Source organism: Pimephales promelas, chromosome 25 (genome assembly GCF_988280905.1).
Source record: "Pimephales promelas chromosome 25, fPimPro1.hap1.1, whole genome shotgun sequence".
NCBI lineage: Eukaryota > Metazoa > Chordata > Actinopteri > Cypriniformes > Leuciscidae > Pimephales > Pimephales promelas.
This window is the reverse complement of record NC_142793.1, coordinates 25,288,290-25,307,926: the sequence shown is the minus strand read 5'-3', so window position 1 is coordinate 25,307,926 and position 19,637 is coordinate 25,288,290. Positions and strand designations below refer to the sequence as shown.

At 35.9% G+C, this 19,637-nt stretch overlaps 2 protein-coding genes across 3 annotated transcripts in view; both read left to right on the top strand.

The window, feature by feature from the left end:
* The first annotated feature begins 1,383 nt into the window (after nt 1-1,383).
* Nucleotides 1,384-9,969, top strand: adck2 (aarF domain containing kinase 2). Its single transcript, XM_089127691.1, has 8 exons — nt 1,384-2,656; nt 3,712-3,858; nt 4,968-5,096; nt 5,169-5,264; nt 7,000-7,245; nt 7,439-7,567; nt 7,862-7,915; nt 8,962-9,969. Exons 1-8 carry the CDS (start codon nt 1,793-1,795, stop codon nt 9,100-9,102), a joined length of 1,806 nt encoding a protein of 601 aa, XP_088983817.1. The 5' UTR covers nt 1,384-1,792; the 3' UTR covers nt 9,103-9,969.
* A 114-nt stretch (nt 9,970-10,083) lies between these two features.
* bbs4 (Bardet-Biedl syndrome 4) overlaps nt 10,084-19,637 on the top strand; it is a 47,319-nt gene continuing 37,765 nt past the window's right edge. For both annotated transcript variants that reach the window (XR_016150616.1, XM_039648200.2), the window contains exons 1-12: nt 10,084-10,152; nt 10,987-11,038; nt 11,708-11,787; nt 11,873-11,936; nt 12,512-12,623; nt 12,732-12,804; nt 13,719-13,772; nt 13,912-14,039; nt 17,129-17,183; nt 17,458-17,526; nt 17,707-17,859; nt 17,933-18,104. Coding sequence is in view for 1 of the 2 variants with exons in the window: in XM_039648200.2 (XP_039504134.2) it covers nt 10,129-10,152; nt 10,987-11,038; nt 11,708-11,787; nt 11,873-11,936; nt 12,512-12,623; nt 12,732-12,804; nt 13,719-13,772; nt 13,912-14,039; nt 17,129-17,183; nt 17,458-17,526; nt 17,707-17,859; nt 17,933-18,104 (1,036 nt within the window). In the remaining variant the exon portion in view is untranslated. The remainder of the gene's footprint in view (nt 10,153-10,986; nt 11,039-11,707; nt 11,788-11,872; nt 11,937-12,511; nt 12,624-12,731; nt 12,805-13,718; nt 13,773-13,911; nt 14,040-17,128; nt 17,184-17,457; nt 17,527-17,706; nt 17,860-17,932; nt 18,105-19,637) is intronic.

Here is a 19,637-nt window from a genome sequence, read left to right as displayed (position 1 = left end):
TTTTTTAATCATCCTAGCTTTTGAAACAAATGTGTAAAAGGGTTTGCAGTAAAATGGTCCTGAAATGCATGTTAACAAAAAAAAATAATGCCAGATAATATTACCAGAAAGGGTTATATCATTTTGTCAGATGAGAAGATTTTTTTCAACAGTGTATTGAAGTTTTTTGAGCAAAATAAAATTTTTCTGATTAACAAATTTTGTCCGAGTCATTATGGTATCAAGCAAAAATAAATAATCAGTCTGTATCGTTTGCATTCTAAGTAGAATTCCTAGTGAACAAACCCTGCATGTCACATGATATCCTTTAGTAGGTTGTATGATAAAAAACTTAAATTTAATCATGATATTTGTGATCTGTTTAAACTTGATAATGGGAATTAAAATATATTAAATAAATGTTGATGGTCCCCAAAATATTTTGTTGTATGAATACCTGAATAGTATATCAAAAGAAAGCACCTCTGTAAAAAAAAAAGTTTTATTCTGGCTTCATGCATTCTTATTTATTAACGCTTGAATGTGGGCGTTTCATTAGAAAAGCAACTTTTTTAACAAAATCGTATTTTTTTTTTTGTCAGACTACATGCATAAGCAATGCTTTTTTGCCTGTTTGGTTTAGATCCAGATAGTACTCTTTTCAAAGATGTGTAATAGCGCCCCCCTACCATACAACGGTGAGAACGTGGATTGCCGGAAAATTTATTTTGGAGAAAATTTTATTTTGAACACTCCACCGTTTTTTGAAATATGGCTTATTCACATTCTTTTCTACATTTAGATATGTGTGCAAATGCATTTTTGTCTTGTTTTAGTTCGACAGGGTCGGCGCTAGCTTAGCTTAGCACGATGAATGGAATCCTTTATTGGCAGCTAGCATGTCCTGAGTAAAAGTGATTAAAAAAAACCAAACCCACGTAATTACTTCTTGTGGCCTGCGTATTCACAACGAGTACAAATAGTGATGCAGATTAACACTGGACTAGGCGATTTCCTAGTTAGATATTGACTTGGGATTATATACTGCTCAAAAAAATAAAGGGAACACTTAAACAACACTTAAAAAGTAAAAACAAGAAAAAAAGTATTTAATAAGATTATTTCATTCATTCAGATCTATGATGTGTTATTTTAGTGTTCTCTTTAAGGGCGAAGCACTGCTACTTGGGCGCAGAGATATCAAATAAATGGATATCAAGACAATAAAATAATATATTTTATATTAAAAATTAAACCATTTCGTCACTATGATTTGTTTATTTCTTTACTGTATTTGTGTATTCTTTTTTAAAAAAAACTACTTTATTATTCAATAAACCAACAAATCGCTTCCATTTCCACCACGACGATTTCCACTGAAGCGCGGAACTAAAGTTGAGAAGAGTCACACGGAGGGATTTATCAGCCGGACCCGAGAAGAGGAGCAGTCTATGGGAGCAACATTTCATAACCAATATTTGAATTAATTAACCTGAATTCGTGTTGAAATGTGGAGGTACAATGTTTGCTTTCCAAACAGCACTATATTAGAACTCAGTCAGCGAAAAAATTACAGGAGAAAAAGAATAGGCATGCATTTTATCACGTGTTAACTTACACGTATTTGAATCTTTCCGTTTATGATAACTTAATCGTAGATATGAATGCATGTATTTAGGTTTTTGCACTACATAATTTCCCATTTGTAAAAGTGAATGTTTGTTAATCATTGCCAGATCAAACTCTAAAAATAACTGTTATAAATTGCATTTAAACTAAATGTATCCTGAACGCCTAAATAATAATCGCAATAATGTTGTCTGCATTCTGCACAAAGCGCCTGTTCCAGAACTTCAGCTGCATTGTCCACAGGGTATCAGTTCGAATCCCGTCCCGTAGAGTGTTTCTTCTTAAAGGTACTCGTCTTTTATCTCAAACCCCCAAAGTGGGACTGTTCTGTTGGACTGCATGTGGCGTCACTTACGCCTCCGCTCAGGAGTCGCTCCATCAGAACCGAGCCACACAGAGGAAGTCAATCGCCCGAGTGCAAATCCACAGGTTAGTATTCGTCTTGCGCCTGGGGCTCCGTGCCTTGGTGCTTTATCTGAAGTTCAGCCCCCTTCTGCTTCTGTATCCCCTGACTTTACTATCACACCGCTGGGCGTCCCGCTGGTTGGACGCACTACTTTGGGTCACTGAGACATCTGGACCTACTTTTATCAAACTGGGCCAGTGGGCCAGCACCAGACGGGACCTGTTCTCGCAGGACTTCTGCGACCGCTTCTCAAGGCTGCATGTGCGAGTAAAGCCTCATCCCTGGACTCACACCAAGCTGTGTCTGAGGAGGGCGTTTGGGGAGGGATGGAGGCAGGTGTTCGTGTTTGGCAGTAAGGAGCCTGTGGGGTCAGGATGTGTGGCACAGGTGTATCGGGCCAAAGCCAAGGTGGCGAGTGTTGAAGATCCGGCGTTCCAGCAACTGGTGGAGGAGTTGGGGAAGAAGAACCTCCTGGAAGCCTGGGAGATCCCTGGTCTGGGAGGAGCTTTGAGTGACCTCTGGGAGATGAATAAAGAAGAGGAAGAGACGGTGGATGTGAAGAACAGGGCTTTCGGACTCAGAGAGAGTCCTGGTGCAGGCGAACAGCCTGAGGAAGAGCGTCTGATACCCGTGGCTATTAAGGTAAAGATCATATTTGCTTAAATCCAATCAGCTGGATTAATTTGTATATTTTTATGTTCCGGATTTTTATGCACCGATTACCAGTGAAATCTTCTGATCTTTATTTTTGTATAGCATTTTTTCACACAAATGTTGTTTTTAAGTGACATTTTTAAAGGACAGTTAATTTTGAAATTAATTTTTGATATGTTTTATCTTACCTCAAGGGCATCCAAGATGTAGGTGTCTTTTTTTTTTTTTGCAGTATTTTCAATTTTGACATTTTTAGGTCAAACCGTTGTTGTCTGTCAGTCATATAATGGAGGTCTATGGAGCATGCACAGAGAAGTCCAGATTAAACATGATTTAATGACTCGGAAATGTAAGCACACATTGATGGCTTAAGACACGAAGGGTTTGACTGAAAAATGTCAAAAGTGAAAATGCTGTGGAAACAAAGACACCTACATCTTGGATGCCCTTGAGGTAAGATAAAACATATCAAAAATTAATTTCAAAATGAACTATCCCTTTAATGTTTATTTGGTATATACTGTATATTCTCCACTAAATTACTAATTTACAACATTAATTTTCATAAGCTCATTTTATTTAATCTGTGTTTACTGTGTAAACTATTTTCTCAGAAATAAATCAGATTATCAAGGTAAAAAAGGTTTTTAAATTACATTCATTTTTCAGATCTTGAAGTTTAAGTCAACATTTCAGTCTTATCCTGTTGACAAAAAGTGGATTATCTGGTTATTAAATTAATAATTTACATCAATAATTTTCTTATAAACTAAACGCATTTGATTAAATCTTAACTTCAAAAATCTCTTTCCAGCTAATAAAAAAGACTAGTCAAATGATTGTGTTGTTTGGCCCTAGTGATGAACTAGTGATGGTGGAGGACCACTCTTGTTTCAGTATAAAATATATTCATTTATTGTTTATATTTATTTATGGGTTTATATTCATTTATTGTTTATATTTATTTATGGGTTTATTGTCTTTTTTTCTGTTGTTGTTGTTGGGATTTTTAATATGATCATTATTGTTTTTTCTTGACTCAGGTTCTTCATCCAGGAATCAGACGGCAGGTGCAGATCGATCTGATCCTAATGAAAGCTGGAAGTTTATTCCTCAACTGTTTGCCCGGCATCAAGTGGCTCAGCCTGCCTGAGATTGTAGATGAATTTGAGAAGCTCATGACCAAACAGGTACTGATGCTTTTATGAAGAACGTTCCTTCATGGCATTTAACCTCATCTAAAACCATCAAATAATTTTAGTTACTTGAAATAAAATAAAATAAATGTTGCTTTACTTCAGTGTTGTGACGTATTTTAAGGGTGAAACGGAATATTGAATAAGAAAAATAGAGGGCGTGGCTTGCTTTCTCCCTCTGGGAATTGATTGGATCTAGAAAAAGTTCATTTTTTTTCAGATTTTGATTAAACATCGCGAAGACAGTTTTTTTTTGTTAGATTAACTTGCACAGATTAACTAGTAATGTGCACTAACAAAGTAAATAGGGTTTATTTTGATTTAATGCTGACTTTTACTGAAATTAAATTTTTTTAAATTTTATTTCAGCTAGTTTTTAATTTTCACTTAGTTTAATTTGTTCTAAAATAACTAAAAGTAAAATAAAAAAAATAATAATAAAAGAATAGTACTAAAACGTGAACTAAAATCAATATGAAATAGAAAATTAATTTTAAAAATCGAATTCAAAATACTAATAAAAAATATAGTCAGTGTTGGGGAAAGTATTGTGTTACAAAATTGCGTTACTTCCTACAAAAGTTAAAAAAAATAATAAAGTGTGTTAATTAATTACTTTTTATGGAAAGTAAGTAATGTTACGTTACTTTTTCTCACCTAGGCTTGGCTTGCTTGTGTGTTTTTTTATAACAAAAAAAGTTAGATTTTTGGCACATATGGTTGAATTGGATCATCGAAGGTCTGTAATTAATAAAGTGAGATTAAATGCATAAAATATCCTTGTGTAATTGAACATATTTAATTCTTGCAGGTTACGTAATATTCTGAGTTTCCATTTTTCTGTTTTTATTAATTTTGAGGAATACTGAATCTGTTTTTGTGCGAGTGAGATGAGTAAATGCACGTTCACGTTAGTCTAGAGAGCTACATTAACCATTATATTTACACAATCTTACTTACTCCTGATCTCAACATGGGGACAGGAGAAGCGTCAGGCATTGTATTTGAAAAAGTAACACTATAATAGTGTCTCAATGATGCTAACATAACATTCATGGCGACAAAGTGTTTTTATTTTTGCTTTAACATCCTTTTTGGTGCAGATCGATCTTCGGTTCGAGGCCCAGAACATGGAAAAGTTCCAAAAAAACTTCAAAGATCTGGATTACGTGAAGTTCCCGACGCCCCTCAGACCGTTCGTCACAAGGACTGTGTTGGTAGAAACGTTTGAGGTAAAAATGGCTTCATTTGAATATTGCTTGACCTATTTTATTTCACTGACGCTTCGTTTTGTGCTCCTGCAGGAGAGTGAACCCATCTCAAAGTACATGGGCTCTGACGTCCCAGCAGGAATCAAGCAGAGAATCGCCAGGATGGGTGTCGATCTTCTCTTGAAAATGGTTTGTTGAACAATCACCAGATTAGTTTTGTGTGTTATTAAGGCCCGTTCACACCATTATAAAGATTTTAATAATTGAGTGTTCATCCGAGGGATCCAAGACCCTAGGATTTTTGTCGCACTTGAACCATGAATACACACATGTTTTTTTTATAATGGATTCAATGAGTTTTATGGTTGAAATTGAAAAAAAGTAACAAATCCTTCGCTCGCGGGTCAAGTTGACCCCCTTAGGAATGAATGGAAAGCGAGGAATGCTTCGGTACACATAGAAAAACCTAAAAATGCTCATAATTCAAACTAAAAATGCTAAAACTTTACCAAAAAATGATTTTATAATGTGTGTATCTGAATGCACACTGAAGAGAACTGACTTTAGGACTACAGAGCGATAAGGCCATCTAGAGTCATGAAATATTATGTTATATTATTTTATTCCCACAAGAGGTCGGCAAAGACACACAATGTAAGATATTTTGAGCTGAATTAAAAGGGTTATGCATGTGTAATTGTGAGTTATTTTCAATTTAACTTGAAAGAATGTGAGGAATTTTCTTAATTACTTAGTAATTTAAAGGTAAATAAAACAAAAAAAGTTGCATTAAAAAATAATAAAATAATAAAATTGTATTAATAATAATAAAATAAAAATTATATATAAAAAAATAATTTTAGGGCTTTACCCGCAAGGTAAAGATGTTTTACAAAGTTGCTCGAGCTCGTCACAGCAGAATGGATTCTGATTGGCTGTCATTGTTTTTAACGTTCATCAGCTCCGAAAGTGATTCCGGCGATACCGTTTCTCTGCCGGTATCGTTATAGCTGTGGTCGGTGTGAACTCTGCTATTCTTTAATATTGAGAACGATTTTTAGAACTATAGCCTATCTTTATCGGTATCTTTAAGGCCCGTTCGCACCAAGGACATTAAAGGGATACTCCACTTTTTTTGGGAAATAGGCTCATTTTACAACTCCCCCAGAATTAAACAGTTTAGTTTTACCGTTTTCAAATCCATTCAGCCGATTTTCAGATATTTAGAAAAATATCAGTAACCAGACAGTTTCTGGTCTCATTGACTTCCATAGTATATTTTTTTCCTACAATGGAAGTCAATGAGACCAGAAAATATCTGGTTACTGAAATTTTTCAAAATATCAGAAAATCGGCTGAACGGATTCGAAAACGGTAAAACCCAACTGTTTAACTCTGGGGGAGTGGTAAAATGAGCATATTTTCCCAAAAAAAGTGGAGTATCCCTTTAAAGGAGTAGTTCACCTCGATGGGGTCCAAACAGTTCAAGGTCCAAATGACAGTTTCAGTGCAGCTTTAAACGACACCAGACGATGAACGAGGGTCTTATTTTATTCCAAAAATGTGAACTAATCCTTTAACTATAAAGATAACAACAATATCGTTCTGTTTATTCTGATATCGTTTTGTTTGCTTGTCTACCGCTTTAAATGCTCTTTCTTTCTGCCCAATGTGCTGTACACAAAAAAATAGCATAAAACAACAACAGAAAAATATGACTCGAGATGAGTTTTTAGCAACGATAGTCTGAACCAATCTGATGTGAACTGGCCAGTTTCGGGGCAGCTGGTCAGATGTATGACGTTTCACTATAAGGAATCGAGATATGTTGGTGCCGAACCATTTGAGGATTAAAAAGCTCGAGCTCGTCACAGCAGGAAGGATTCTTCATGTAGTCTGTGTAACGTGTGTTCGTCTCTGGCAGGTGTTTGTGGATAATTTCGTCCACGGGGACCTCCATCCCGGGAACATCCTGGTGCAGGGTGTGCGAGGAGAGGGACCGCAGGACAGGGCCACCCTGACGGACCTGTGGGACACGGTGGTGGTGAGCATGAGACCGGCTCCTCCGGCCCTGCAGCTGGTGCTCCTGGACGCGGGCATCGTGACGCAGCTCAGCCGAGCGGATCAGCGCAACTTCAGAGACGTGTTCACCGCTGTCGTTCTCAAGCAGGTGAAGGACACGTGTGGATTGTTTGCGGTCCGTTTTCTTAATTTCCCGTACCCATGTTCACCCAAAAATGAAAATTAAGTCATTAATTACTCACCCACATGCTGTACCAACCCCGTAAGACCTTCGTTCGGATTAGAAAAGTCTTGTGGTGTATTCCAGACTAAATGTTGACCTCATGACCTTGTGTTGCCAGGGCGAGCGAGTTGCAGAGTTAATCCTTCATCACGCCCGCGCCAACGAGTGCCAGGATGTGACGCGTTTCAAGAAGGAAATGGCCCAACTAGTGGATCATGCGCTCAGTGACACACTCTCCCTGGGGAAGGTGCGGAGTTACACACACCTCCATCCATAATTCACTAGAGATCTAAGTTGGCAAAAGTTTGGAATAATTATGCTATTTTTAATGTTTATGCTTGCTTATTGGATTAAAAAATACAGCACAAACTGTGAAATATTATTACAATTTTAATTATTACAATAACACTGCATTATATCCATCTAGACGTGTGTATCGGCCTCATTTCGACCGACCACTGTGTATAATCTCTGCTGAGAGATTTCTGTATTGCTGAGATTAAAATGTTGCTTTACATGCCGAGTGTGTGTTGTTTTCTAGATTCAGGTGTCCGACCTGCTGTCGCGAGTCTTTGGTTTACTGATCCGTCACAAGGTGAGAGCCGCTGCTTTACATGATGTTAAATTACTCCAAACTTAAACTGGTGCAGCATTTGGTATTAGCAGAAGTTAGCAGATACTTAATGTAACATCTAGAGCCCGACCGATAAAGGATTTTGAAGGCCGATACCGATACAAATATTTTTGGGTTTTAAAATCCGATATTACAATATTTTATTTATTTATTTATATTTTATAAATATTTATAAAATATATTTTATATTTAAAATAATATTTAAATATTATTTTAGCCGATATTTTATTTATTTATTTTTTTAAACTAGACATTATAGTCACAAATGTTCTTTTAATTGTTATTCAAGCAATGTATGTATCTATCGTGACCAACTCAACGAGTGTTGCCAACAGGAACGGTGTAGAGCGCCCTCTGGTGGACAAACTATACAACTCCAACACTCATGACATGGTTCAAGCGTTTCGTCCGTTTTTATTTTATTGTTGAAATATTCATTTATCGGTCATTATAACTGCCGATACCGATAGTTTGGAAAATGCCTAATATCGGCCGATAATATCGATCTGGCTCTAGTAACATCTATAGTCTTAGTAAATTATTCTAAAAAACGAATTACTAGCTACTAATTACATCTTCAACAGTTTAATTAGATTACTGTACTATTTTAAAAATGATTGCATTACTAATTACTGTCTAAATCTGCTATCAAAAATAGCTGTAATGTAACTCTACACTCTTGCCTCATAGTATTCATATATTCGGTTCTGTGAATATGCAAAGGAGCCCCGCCTCCACTCACTCATTCACTCAGAGATCCACTGGTTGATGATCACACGTTAATCTGATTGGTTGAAGGTCGTTTGTGACGTCAGAAACACCAGCGATTTCACACACCGTCTTTTGTTCACTGCAGTTTTAAGGAGGAAATACTCAGCAATGCTGTCCACTTATGAATTTACACATGTACAGCACATTAAAAACACCACATAGACATATAAACAACATTAAAACCTTGATTTTCACCACTTTAAGTATTGAGGTGTGTTTTGCTCTGCTCATGGCAGGTGAAGTTGGAGAGTAATTTCGCATCGATGGTGTTTGCCATCATGGTCCTGGAGGGTTTGGGCAGATCGCTGGACCCCAACTTAGACATCCTGGAGATCGCCAAACCCCTCCTGCTGAAAAACTGCACCTCGCTCCTCTGACACTCGTCCATCACACTGCCAACATTTACCTCAAAAATGAGTGTCAATCAGGGAATTTAACCTCACTGAGAGAGGAAACCGTACATATATGGGATCAATTTACAAGAGTTCGGTCCATCTACAGGGTTCCCGGATCAACAATATAAAGTAGACTGTGAAGCTGAGACTGGATTGTACTGACAGGGCCAAATTCAATCTTCATATGTGAACTAAATCCTACAGTCCTGAAGTTTACAGACTTTAAGATGCTAAATTCAATGTAAGGTTCAATTCAATTACAAGGATATTTATACATGCATATGAATAAATAACCTTGTGATCTTATTTATACATATGTATAAATAACCTTTTATGTATAAAAAACAACAATTATATATATATATATATATATATATATATATATATATCTCCACCTGTTGGGCTGCTTTCACTTATGTTTGAGTGCTTTTAGACCCAAACCCGGAAAAAGTATATACTATTGTGTAGCAGAAGTCTGTTGTATTAGATTATAGAGTTAGTGCTTACAATCTATGCAAATGTATAAAGGATCCAGATTTTATCCATAGACAATGTCCTTTTGTTTGTTTGTGTTCAGTTAACATAAAAATGGTTAAATATATAAAAAGTTGGCCTATGCCCATTAAATGTGTCTGTAACAAACTTTGTGATTTTTTCCTGATCCCTGATGATGAGTTTATCACTTGTGTTAGTCAGATGGTCTCTAATCTTTCCTTCTTTCCCCGTCCACATGACTGTATTTTGTTATTTACCCTGTGAGAAATGGATGAAAATAACTACTTTGTGTATTTTGCACACTTTTGCCTCAATTAAACGGAATTAAACGAATAACCTATACTTTGACAGAGACCTTTTGTTTCAATTTGTCTTTTCATATGATGTATGCACAGCGTATACGTGCTAACCCTATGGTAAATGTTTATAAATGTCATATCACGTGGTCACGGACGTCGCGGTGTTGCCATAGAGATAGAAGCGTCCGCCGGAAGTGATGAGGAAAGGAGCGTGATGGCGGACGACGCGATGAAAACGGTGAGAAATGATGGATATTTTAGTTAAATTGCTGAATCTATTGCATTAAATACCTTAAATATGAACAACGATCTTCTTTATGGTGGTCTATGGTAGCCTATAACCGCTATTCTTATAAGCGTTATTTAACAGTTACCTTCTCGTCAGATTGATTATAACGTTATCTCCGAAGAGAAAACAATCGGAAAGATTGACATTTGAAATAACAAAAGTTGCCTGTATTTTATTAATATTTCATTGATTCTTGAAAAGCAAAGCCTGTCAATACAGACTTGCCTTAAAATCAAAATAAGCTTATATTAAAAGAGATAGTCTAATTTATTGCGTTGTTTGCCTTGACAAACTGTCATTAAGTTACTCTAATGCAAATAAACTGATGTAATTGTAAATAAGTTATATAGTTTATTGGTTACACTGTCTTTTCATTTTCTAAAAATATTACGCCAGAACAAAAAAAAAAAAAAAAATCTAAAAATTAAATATTAAATGCGTAATATTTGTCAGCAGTCAAGTGCACAACAATAAGACAAAATAAAATATACACATATTAATTCCTGCACACATGATTTGATTGAGTGTGTTGACATATTGCAATATATACATATTACCATGGTAACACTTTATTTTACAGTATCCTTGTCACACATGTAGTGACTATAATAATAACTCTAAATTAAGAAAAAATACTTGCAAATAACCCTAAACTAAACAAACCCCAGCCCTATAGTAAGTACACTAGTTTATTCTACTCAGTGCTTAAATGTATAATTGCACTGTAACAAGGACACCTTAAAATAACGTGTAAATGACATATTTCCACTTTTCTGTGAGTAGGATGTGCAGCTCCCTGTGGCCACAGACCTCAAGAAGCCTCGTCTAAAGAAAGGTAAGAAGGTCGACTCTATATACATTTATTATACAAGCCATTATGATAAAGTAATACAAAACAAAACGAGCGCAGTTTCAGGGTTCTCCACTTTTGGACGCCACTGAATCCATTCATCCTGTGGGTGGCGCTGTTTTGCTTTATTTTCAGTGAAGAGGATTATGGCTCAGAGGGAAAAGTCTGTCCAGGAATAGAACGGATTGAGATTAGGTTTTGCCGGGGGGCTTGTGAGCAAGAGGAGAAAGATGCAGACGCTGCATGTCACAGCGGACGGGCTCCTTTTGTTCGGGTCTCCTTTTGAGTCTTGTGTGGCCCCCCGTTGCGAGAAGAGACCGCTACGTCTCACAGCGATTTTCAATGCCGCCTTTTGATATTTGCATTTTCAAGATTAGTCCCGTTAATGTCCTACACAAGATGAAACAGCTTCTTCTGTGTAAACAGGCTCCTCTCTTTAATCTTTGGCCCAAAAATGTCTTTGTATTAGATGGGAATTATCAAGGAAACACATTTTATAAGTAAAACATTTGTCAGGCAGGCCAATTCAAACACGCTGAGACTTCAAACATGATGAAGAAAAGTGAACATTAAGATCCTGCAGACTTTTCGAAGTGCCTAGACTCTGTTGTATTGTTACAAGCTTATAAAGATTGATTTTTCATCTGTCTGCAGCTCCTGAGCTTCCAATTCTGGAGAGGAGAAACTGGCTTATACATCTGCATTACATCCGCAAAGATTATGAGACCTGCAAGGTAAAAGCTGAACCTCCTACAGAGCCAGAGGCCGTAAAGAATACTCTTAATAAAGTGAATTGATTTTTGTTCCTTCTGATTTCAGGCCATCATTAAAGAACAGCTGCATGAAACTCAAGGCATGTGTGAATATGCTGTGTATGTACAAGGTCAGTGAAAAATACACCGTAAACCGACTTCAATGACGTCAGTGTTACAGACTATAACTATAACTTGAATTGAATTAGGGTTGTGAAATAAAATATTAAATAAATTGATTATTTTTTACTTGCAGATCATGTTCAAAATGGTATAGTACCATAAAATTAGCACACAACTGTACATGAAATACACATATGACCTGCCAATATGCACTAAAATGTGTTATTAATATATCAAATTTATTAAAATTTTTTTTATATTTATATATAACATTAATTGTGAATAAATATATATATATAACATATATACATGCACATATTTCTTAAATATATACATGCATGTGTGGGTATTTATATATACATACTACACAAACATATTATGTAAACACAAACTTTTATTTTGGATGCGATTAATCGTTGCCCATCCCTATGCCAAACATATAACATGCTAGAAACATAATAATCTCTGACATGTAATGAGGTCATTTGACATTGTTGTTTCAGCGTTAAACTTTAGTATGCAGTACACGGTATACTGTGCAGTTAGCATACACTGGTTAATGAGTGTGTGTGTGTGTGTGCAGCTCTGATCATGCGGTTAGAAGGGAAGATCCAGCAGTCTCTGGAGTTGTTTCAGAGTTGTGCGATCCTCAACCCCAAAAGCTCAGACAACCTCAAGCAAGTGGCGCGATCACTGTAAGCATGTTTCAAACACACGAGTGCTGTTAAAATATGGTTTATATGGTGTGTCTGTTTAGCTGGTTTGGATCAGTGTAAACTGAATAGAAGTTGAACTGTGTTTAGTTTCCTGTTAGGGAAGCACAAAGCTGCTATCGAGGTTTATAATGAAGCTGCGCGTCTCAATCAGAAAGATTGGGTGAGTACACGACTGTGTCTTTAAATAAGGAATCCACAATTTTGTTTAATAGAACACACACATTTTGTTCAAACTCTTTTCCTTAAAATGACAATATTTATTAGGGTTTATATTGTATGTATTTATTTAAATTGTTAAGGTACGGTAGGGGTCAGGGTTTATACTGTATATTTGTGTGTATTTCATGTATTTTTGTATTTTAATTGTTCACTTAGTGTCAAGGTTTATATTTTATTTATTCATTTAAATGTGTTAATTTAGTTGTTAGGGTTTAGATTTTATTGATTTAAATAGTTCATTTAGGAGTTTTTTTATATTTTATATTTTTGTGAAGTTAATTTAGTTATATATATATATAATTTTTATATTAGGGCTGTGCAAAAATTAATTGCGAAATAATCCAAAATAAAAGTCTGTGTTTACATAATATATTTGTGTGTGCTGTATATAGTTATTTTGTATATATAAATACCTATGCATGCATGTATATATTTAAGAATTATTTGCGTTTAAATTCTGTATATATTTATAAATACATAATCTATATTATATAAATATAAATGTTTTATTTATGAATAACAAATTTTCTTAAATATATACATGCATATGTATACAAAATAATTATATACAGCACACACAAATATATTATGCAAACACAGACTTTTATTTTGGATGCGATTAATCGCAATTAACTTTTGCACAGCCCTATTTTATATTATTTAGTTTAAAGCTTAATAGCCCGAGTTACCAATCATTTTAATTATCCAGAAAAAAAAGAGTATATTCTTCAGATTTAGTTGTTTTTTGGTGTGACTTGTGGCGGAAAGATTGTGTGAACTTTCATTTTAATCACCTGTAATTTAATGAGATGCATGTGAAATATTGATTTAATGTGTAATTATTTGTACGTGCAGGAGATCAGCCATAATCTGGGCATTTGCTACATCTACACCAAAGACTTAAGAAGTGTAAGATTCAGTTCATATTTACCATATTACTGTAGTAGTAACACATTATGTCTTTAATTGATACGGGCTTTTGTGTGATGTGTTTGAGTGGATTTGAATGGCGTTGTGCTGAACATGTCCTCTCTGTGTCCTCTCGCAGGCAGAAGAGCAGTTAAACTTGGCATTACAGCTGAACAAACACGATCTGACCTTCATGATGCTGGGAAAAATCCACTTGCTGCAGGGAGACACGGAGAAAGCCATCGACGTCTACAAGAGCGCTGTGGAGTACGTCTTAATACACATCCTCACTTTTTATTCTGTTGTAGTAGCATATCACCCAAACCATCATAGTGTAAATCCACAGAGAGCATCCACTCATGTTTGGTGAACATGCGAAGTCGTGAGCGTTCGGATTTGAAGCTTCATAACACGAGCACTGACACGTGTTTTGTCACCAGTCACATTTGACACTTGAAGTGTTTTGTGGTGACGTACCCAGAATGCATTTCGACAGATTTTTCGCTCAGCGCGAGTAAAGATGTACGAGTTGCAGAAGAGAGGAACTTCAGACGCCTAGAGATGCACTCAGCGTGTCGCTCTGCCACGGCGCAGATAAGACGCCCAAGGCAGCAAAGCATGCTGGGATCCGTGAAGCACTCTTAGCTGTAATTAATCACATTTACTGTCTCACTGTGACCGCTCTAACATCTCCCTTTTCTTTTTCTCTGTCTACCTCTTCGTTTTAATCTTTCTCTTTGTCTTCTCAAGAAAACCCCGAGGACTTGCTGAAGTAGTCCGTCTTTTCTCCTTAAAGGGACAGTTCGCCAAAAGACTGTCACTGTTTACTCACCCTCATGTTGTCCAAACCCACGTGACGTTCTTTCTTCAGTGGAAAACAAAAGTAGGCTAAATCTTCCCGCTGCTCTTTTCCACGCAACAAAAAGTCAAAGTCTGTCAAGCTCAGAAGAAGATGCAACGGCACCGTAAATGTATAAGAACAGGAGACCGAGTCACGTGTGCAGTTCTGCAGACCTACATTTTTCAATTATAACTTAAACTATACCCATTTAATAATATTTTCATATTATTATTATGTTTTATTTAGGGCTGTCAAATGATTAATCGCGATTAATCACATCCAAAATAAAAATTTGTGTTTACATAATATATGTGGGTGCACTGTGTATAATTATTTTATATATAAATACACACACATGCTTGTATATATTTAAGAAATATTTTCATATATATATATACTGTATATAGAGTTATATATAATTTATATTATATATAAATATAAATATTTTATTTATAAATAATATTTTTTTCTTCAATATACATGCATGTGTGTGTATTTATATATACAAAATAATTATACACAGTGCACCCACATATATTATGTAAACACAAACTTTTATTTCGGATGCGATTAATCGCGATTGATAATTTGACAGCCCTAGCTTTATTATTATTATACAAATATATAAACGCATATATTTTTATTTCTACATAAATATAAAATAATTTTACAGAATATATTAATAATTTGTATTATTTGCATTATGATAACAAAAAATTATAATGCTGAATTGTAATTAAAATTATGTTAAAATGCAAAAACGTTTAAAAATAGCCTTCGTTATCTTAAATATCATTTCTTATTTCTTTGTTTTGATTGGTGGAGTCAGTGATGGCCAATGACACTAGTCTTCATGAGCTCTATTTACATTGATTATATATTGTCTCCTTTAGAGAAAGTCTTTGTAAATAATAATGACAGAGGTTTTTAGGGTCAGCTAATGTATTTCTGCAAAGACACGTTTTTAATGTTCAACAACTGAAAGTGCAAAAGGAATCACTAATCTGCTTTTCTCGGCGGGAATCCAACGATTTGATGACTCTTGATTACTGTTGTTGACTTTCCTCTCTTCCCGGAGAGCAGAAATGGAGATGACTCTGAAGATTCTCCTCCTCTTGTCCACACACACTCTGGCTCGGATATCAGAGAACCGCGGGGAGCTTTGAGTGTGTGTGAGATCTCATTATCACAGGCGTCCCACTGAGCTGATGAATTAGTAACGTGCGGCAGTGGGACGCTTTCAGAGATCCCACATATCCACCCGCTTCACCTCACTATAGCGGGAAGATGTGCCTCACAGCCAGCATGAATTAATAACAGTTTGCTGCTGGCATGAGCCGCTCACACACACACACACACACGACCCGAGAAAAGCCTGCTTTCATCATTCTCAAGTGTGTCACTCGCCACAGCAGGACCTGTTTCTGAATCAATATGCTTTAGTCCTGGAACAGCAACTAATAAGCACACAGCTTATAGTAACTCAAATCTGATTGGTCGACTGAAGTGTGATACTTTGCTAAGTCAGATTAAGCTGAAAGGAAGGAATATAGACCATTTTGCAAGATGTAAACAACACTGGTCCAGAAGCACTTCCTGTTTCAGTTTTTTAACACTACATAAAAGCTGGATAAAATACAACCAACAGAACATTTAAAACTGAATCAAACAGTTAAACAAACATCTTTAAGATGATTTCTTTACATGTGAAATAAAGAAAACAGTTACAAACTGAAACAGGAAGTGCTTCTGGACCAGTGTTGTTTACTGTACGTCTTGCAAAATGGTCTATAATCACAATTCTGTCATAATTTACAATGCTTTACATATTTTCTTCCATGAAACACAAAAAGAGACGTTTAGTCTGCTCTTTTCCATACAATTCGAGTTAATGGTGTTCTAACTGAAACTTTGAATTATAAGGCGTTATTAGTTGAGTAATGAATGACAAGTGTTCATATTAATATGTGTTATCATGTTAAACTGGTTTGTGAGATGAATAATGAAATCATAAAAAATTAAATAATTACATTTGAAATAAAAAGAATAAATATAAAAAAAAAACAAAAACATTTTATTTATTTACCTTGAGGGTAATGGGACTATTAACCAACATTCTGGAAACTGTGAACATGTTATTATGTTGAAATATTAACTTTTATATCTTTAGGTAAATATTTTAGGTCGGCTGACAAAAAACGCTTGGGAATTACTCTGTAAAATTATAAAATAATGTTATATTATATAACTTGTATTTGATGAGTTAAAGCAATGTAAAACATATGAAGTAATGCATTATTGATCATATACTTTTTTACAGTGTAATGACAATGTGCTTAATTTTCTGGAAATTAATGTCAGAGCTTTTTAAACATGCTTTCTTATTAATATAAATGAGCTAATAAGTTAATAAATTAATAAATAAGTATAAGTAAATTAATAAATATTAATAAATAAGTTTCTTATTTTTTACATGCTTGATTTTAGGTTGAAATATTGCCGTTTTCTCTGTCAGGTTTTCTCCTGAGAACACGGAGCTGTTGACCACGCTGGGACTGCTCTACATGCAGGTGAGGGACGAGTGTGTGACGTGTGCACATCATTCATACCTTCCGTTTGATTTCAGAAACACAAGATGATGATGATGATTAGGGACTTTTACTAGCACTTAACCCTAAAAAATGTCTTACTTTTCTTAATGTGTAGACTTGAAGTGTTGGTCTGGTGGATGATGAAATAGCAGAATCACGTATTTATATTAAAAGCTAGACAATAGCCTGCGGCCGGATGCATAAACACAGTAAATGTGTCTGTTATTCTTGTTCTTGTCCACTTTTGTCTTAGCTTGGAAAATACCAGAAAGCCTTCGAGCACCTCGGGAACGCTCTGACATACGACCCTAATAACTTCAAGGTGGGATGTAGTGTGTGTGTGTCTGTTATACATCCCAACATGTGTAAATCATGGAAACAATGTTACTATTATAGAAACATTATTATTAAATTTTGGCTGTAATTAAAAGATCATTTTTCTTGTTTGTTTTTATTTTTGCATTCTCCCAATCTGTTGTTTCTCGTGTGTGTGTGTGTTCAGGCCATCCTCGCGGCCGGCAGTATGATGCAGACTCATGGAGATTATGACGTGGCCATGAACAAGTATCGTGTAGCGGCATACGCTGTCCCCGAGAGCCCCCCGCTCTGGAATAACATCGGCATGTGCTTCTTCGGCAAAAAGAAATACGTTGCTGTGAGTGTGACAGACCATCATGCCTTTCTTTCATCCACTGTGGTTTTCATGCCCTCCTGCTTCTCTCCTCCAGGCCATCAGCTGTCTGAAGAGGGCCAACTATCTGTCTCCGTTTGATTGGAAGATCCTGTATAATCTGGGTTTGGTTCACCTCACCATGCAACAGTACGCGTCAGCTTTCCACTTCCTGAGCGCCGCCATTAACCTGCGGCCACGCATGAGCGAGCTCTACATGCTTCTGGCCGGTAAATATTTCACAGACTTTGTTTTCAGACGCCTGTTTTTAAAGGGACACTCCACCCATTTGCATTGAACGGATAGTTCACCTAAAAATGAAGTCATTAATTACTCACCCCCATGCTGTACCAACCCCGTAAGACCTTCGTTCGTCTTCGAAACACAAAGATATTTTTGATTAAATCTGAGAGGTGGATCACTGCCACATAGGCTGCCTAAGGGATCGAAACTTGACGGCCCAGAAAGTCATCAAAGAAAATGTTTAAATATTCCATTTGAGCCGATCTTATCGGCCGATATTAGGCATTTTCCAAACTATCGGTATCAGCAGTTATAATGGCCAATAAATGAATATTTCAACAATAAAATTAAAACAGACGAAACACGCTTGAACCATGTCACGAGTGTTGGAGTTGTATAGTTTGTCCACCAGAGGGCGCTCTACACCGTTCCTGTTGGCAACACTCGTTGAGTTGGTCACGATACATACATTGCTAATCCCCATCAGTTCTCTTAACTCAAATAAGCAGGACAAAATTTGTGACTATCATGTCCAGTTTAAAAAAAATTAAAAAATAAATAAATAAAATATCGGCCGATATATATCGGAATATCGGATTTTAAAACCTCAAAATATTTGTATCGGTATCGGCCTTCAAAATTCTTTATCGGGTTGGGCTCTATATTCCATGTGACTACAGTGGCTCAACTATAAGTTTATCAAGCGACGAAACTACTTTTTGTGCGAAAAAAAAAAAATAACGACTTTATTCGACTACTCCATTTCTTACTTGTGGACCTGAGACGAGAGTTTAAGAGATTTCCACGACGCATGCGCCAGAACTGAACTGAAGTAGTAGAAAAATAACATAGTTCTCGCATGCGAACTCTCGTCTCAGGCCCACAAGGAAGAAAATTTCCGAAAAGTCGTTATTTTTCGCACAAAAAGTATTCTCGTCGCTTGATAAACTTAAGGTTGAGCCACTGTAGTCACTCGGACAATTTTAACAATGTCTTTAATAACTTTCTGAGCTGGCAACTTACAGAATTTAATTTTTTGGGTAACTATCCCTTTAAAGGTGGATGTGATTGGACCACCAGCGGACCAATCAGGTGAGATGAAAACAAAATAATTGTTTTGGTCATGGAAACTTGCAAAAACAAAATGCTCAGGCATGATTTTAAGATTTGATCCTCACAAACTTCATCAAATCCAACTAGTCTATGAATCACGTTTACCAAATAAATCCTGTGATGCTCAACAAAAAACGTATATGACTTCACCTCAACACTGGGTAACTGGACTAACCAGCGGACCAATCGCAAATGTTGGTTTGAGTTGAATGATTTAGTTGAATTCCCTCAGAAGCGTCTCACACGATTGCGTTCCCAAACACTCATTTATGTGTACGAAACACTAATCCGCTTTGTATTACAGATATTTTGCAGTGCTTGTGTTGATTTTGTTATTAATAATCAAATATATTGTTATTAGTTGTTAAAGTCATGATCCTAAAGCTCAGTGTAAGTGTGAGAATCCA

Excerpts from the sequence above, each read along its gene's own strand:
- adck2 (XM_089127691.1), top strand. The coding sequence starts at position 1,793 with ATGTTGTCTGCATTCTGCACAAAGCGCCTGTTCCAGAACTTCAGCTGC. Across the intron at positions 2,657-3,711 it reads TGATACCCGTGGCTATTAAG|GTTCTTCATCCAGGAATCAG; the intron begins GTAAAGATCATA and ends TTCTTGACTCAG. Across the intron at positions 5,265-6,999 it reads TCGATCTTCTCTTGAAAATG|GTGTTTGTGGATAATTTCGT; the intron begins GTTTGTTGAACA and ends CGTCTCTGGCAG.